The sequence below is a fragment of the Chionomys nivalis genome, chromosome X (assembly GCF_950005125.1).
Source record: "Chionomys nivalis chromosome X, mChiNiv1.1, whole genome shotgun sequence".
NCBI lineage: Eukaryota > Metazoa > Chordata > Mammalia > Rodentia > Cricetidae > Chionomys > Chionomys nivalis.
This window is the reverse complement of record NC_080112.1, coordinates 55,755,565-55,757,732: the sequence shown is the minus strand read 5'-3', so window position 1 is coordinate 55,757,732 and position 2,168 is coordinate 55,755,565. Positions and strand designations below refer to the sequence as shown.

Below are 2,168 nucleotides of genomic sequence, written 5' to 3'. Positions count from 1 at the left end.
ATGTATTTTATATATTGTTTTATGTAACAATAATATCAATAATTTAAGTAATAAACAATATAAACACATGCATTTATTATATGAACACGTAAATACAGCCTAATACGTCCATTTAGTGTTGCTTACATGTGTATGGTTTTAGGACTGAGCGATTATGCCTGCAGAAGACTGAATCTCCCTCTTGTAACAGCCACTGTCTACAGTGCTTCATCTAGAGGTATGAACTTGTGAGACTTCACCATTCATGTTATGTGAATTGGTGTTGTCATTCAAGTTCAAGTCTCCTTTGGGCTTCCTTACTCCTGGATTCTGTGAAACATTATAGCAGCCTAGTGCTAGATGTGAGTAGAATTGAGTGTGTTCAAACACCAGAGAAAGGCAGCCATCCTTTACCTCACAGTATATATAAGGTGACCAGAGGTGAGGAATACAGTGAGTGCTTAGAACACTGATGTCATTATAATGTGTGAGACAAGGAGGGGAAAGAATTGCTGAAAGCCTGAATGTTCTCAACATGCTCAAAGTGCTCATAGTACGTTATTTTCCTGATTCAGGTATCTCAGTTACCTGTTCTACTACCAAGACTCTGCCCTGCTGTCCCTGACACCAGCCATCATGCCAAGGGGACAGAAGAGTAAGGCGCGTGCTCGAGAGAAACGGCGGGCACTCAAGGATGCTCAAGCAAAGGAGGCAGAGAAAGCAGAGTCGCGTGCTGGCTCTGATCAAGCTTCAGGAGATGCTAAGCCAAGCACTTCCACTGCTGACTTCCCACAGCAGTCTGAAAGCTCAGCACCCAGCAGCACTGCCAGCCAGGGAGTGACCCCCAGAAGATCTGATAAGGGTGACCAGGGCCAAGGGGATGGAAATGAGCGTTCCTCCGGGGCTCTACTCTCCACTAGAAGCATGCAGATGGATCTTATGACAAGGAAGACGGGAATGCTCATGGAGTACATGCTCTACAAATACAAAGTGCAGCAGCCCATGAAGAGGGGAGAGATGCTCAAAGTTATCAACAAAAGGTTCAAGGAACACTTCCCCGAGATCCTCAAGAAAGCGTCCTATCGATTGGATGTGGTGTTTGGCCTTGAGCTGAAAGAAGTCCAGCCACATGGTCAAGCATATGAGCTTGTGAGCAAGTTAGATTTCGAGGATGATGGAAGTAGGAGCAATGAGCTAGGTGTTCCTACCAGGGGCATTCTGATTGCTCTCCTAAGTGTGATCTACCTAAATAACTACTGTGCTGCTGAGGAGGATGTGTGGTATTTCCTGAATGTATTAGGAGTCTATGATGGGATCATACATGTCTTCTTTGGGGATATCAGGAAGCTCATCACTGAGCAGCTAGTGCGGGAAGAATACCTAGAATACCGTCAGGTTCCTAACAGTGATCCTCCGTCCTATGAGTTCCTGTGGGGCCGGAGAGCCTATGCTGAAACATGCCAGATAAAGGTGATGGACTTTTTAGCCAAGATCAGTGGAGCCTTGCCTGGGATTTGCTTATCTCGTTATGAGCAGGCTTTGATTGAAGAGGAAGAGAAAGCCCAAGCTGCAGCTGCAGCCAAGTCTGGCACTAAAGGCAAGGCCAAGGGACGTACTAAGACCAAGTTAAGTCGTCCTACTCACAAGTGAGGTATAAGGTAGCCTCTGCTTTATGATTGAAAAGGTCTGTTCATCTTTTTGCAAATAAGCTGTTGATAATCTTTTGGGGGACTTTTAGTACACGTTTTACTTGGGGTTAAATGTACACAGTTAAATTTTGTAGCCTGTCTTTTCACAGCTGTTTACCAAGTTGGGAGCTCAAATTTTTTGGATTGATTTGAAATACAGTTACAACTTGAAATGTTCTAAGGATTTGATGATGTTCATAAGATATTATGGAATTAGATTAAGAAAATGCTGTAAAATATGAAAGAAAACATTCAAAAGTGTTATGCTTTTCAGTGAATATTTTCTTTTATTCCTTGTTTTCTTAGCATTGATGTCAGGGATGTATACTAACTTTTGTTTCTGATATTAAAATATGTGTGAGAAATTAGCAGAGAAGCAGATCTCTTGTTTTAAAGGTTCATGCTTTAACCAAACACGCACTGAATATCTACTCTTGCAAAGTTGTCAACCTGTGTATTAGAAATGTTTGGTAACAGAAGCAGGAGGTCTGGGATATGCAA

General features: G+C 42.5%; 1 protein-coding gene across 1 annotated transcript; it reads left to right on the top strand.

Moving 5' to 3' along the window:
• Nucleotides 1-615: 615 nt before the first annotated feature.
• On the top strand, nt 616-1,629 carry LOC130868400 (melanoma-associated antigen B4-like). The gene has a single exon (XM_057760635.1). It carries the CDS (start codon nt 616-618, stop codon nt 1,627-1,629), a length of 1,014 nt encoding a protein of 337 aa, XP_057616618.1.
• The last annotated feature ends 539 nt before the right edge of the window (nt 1,630-2,168 follow it).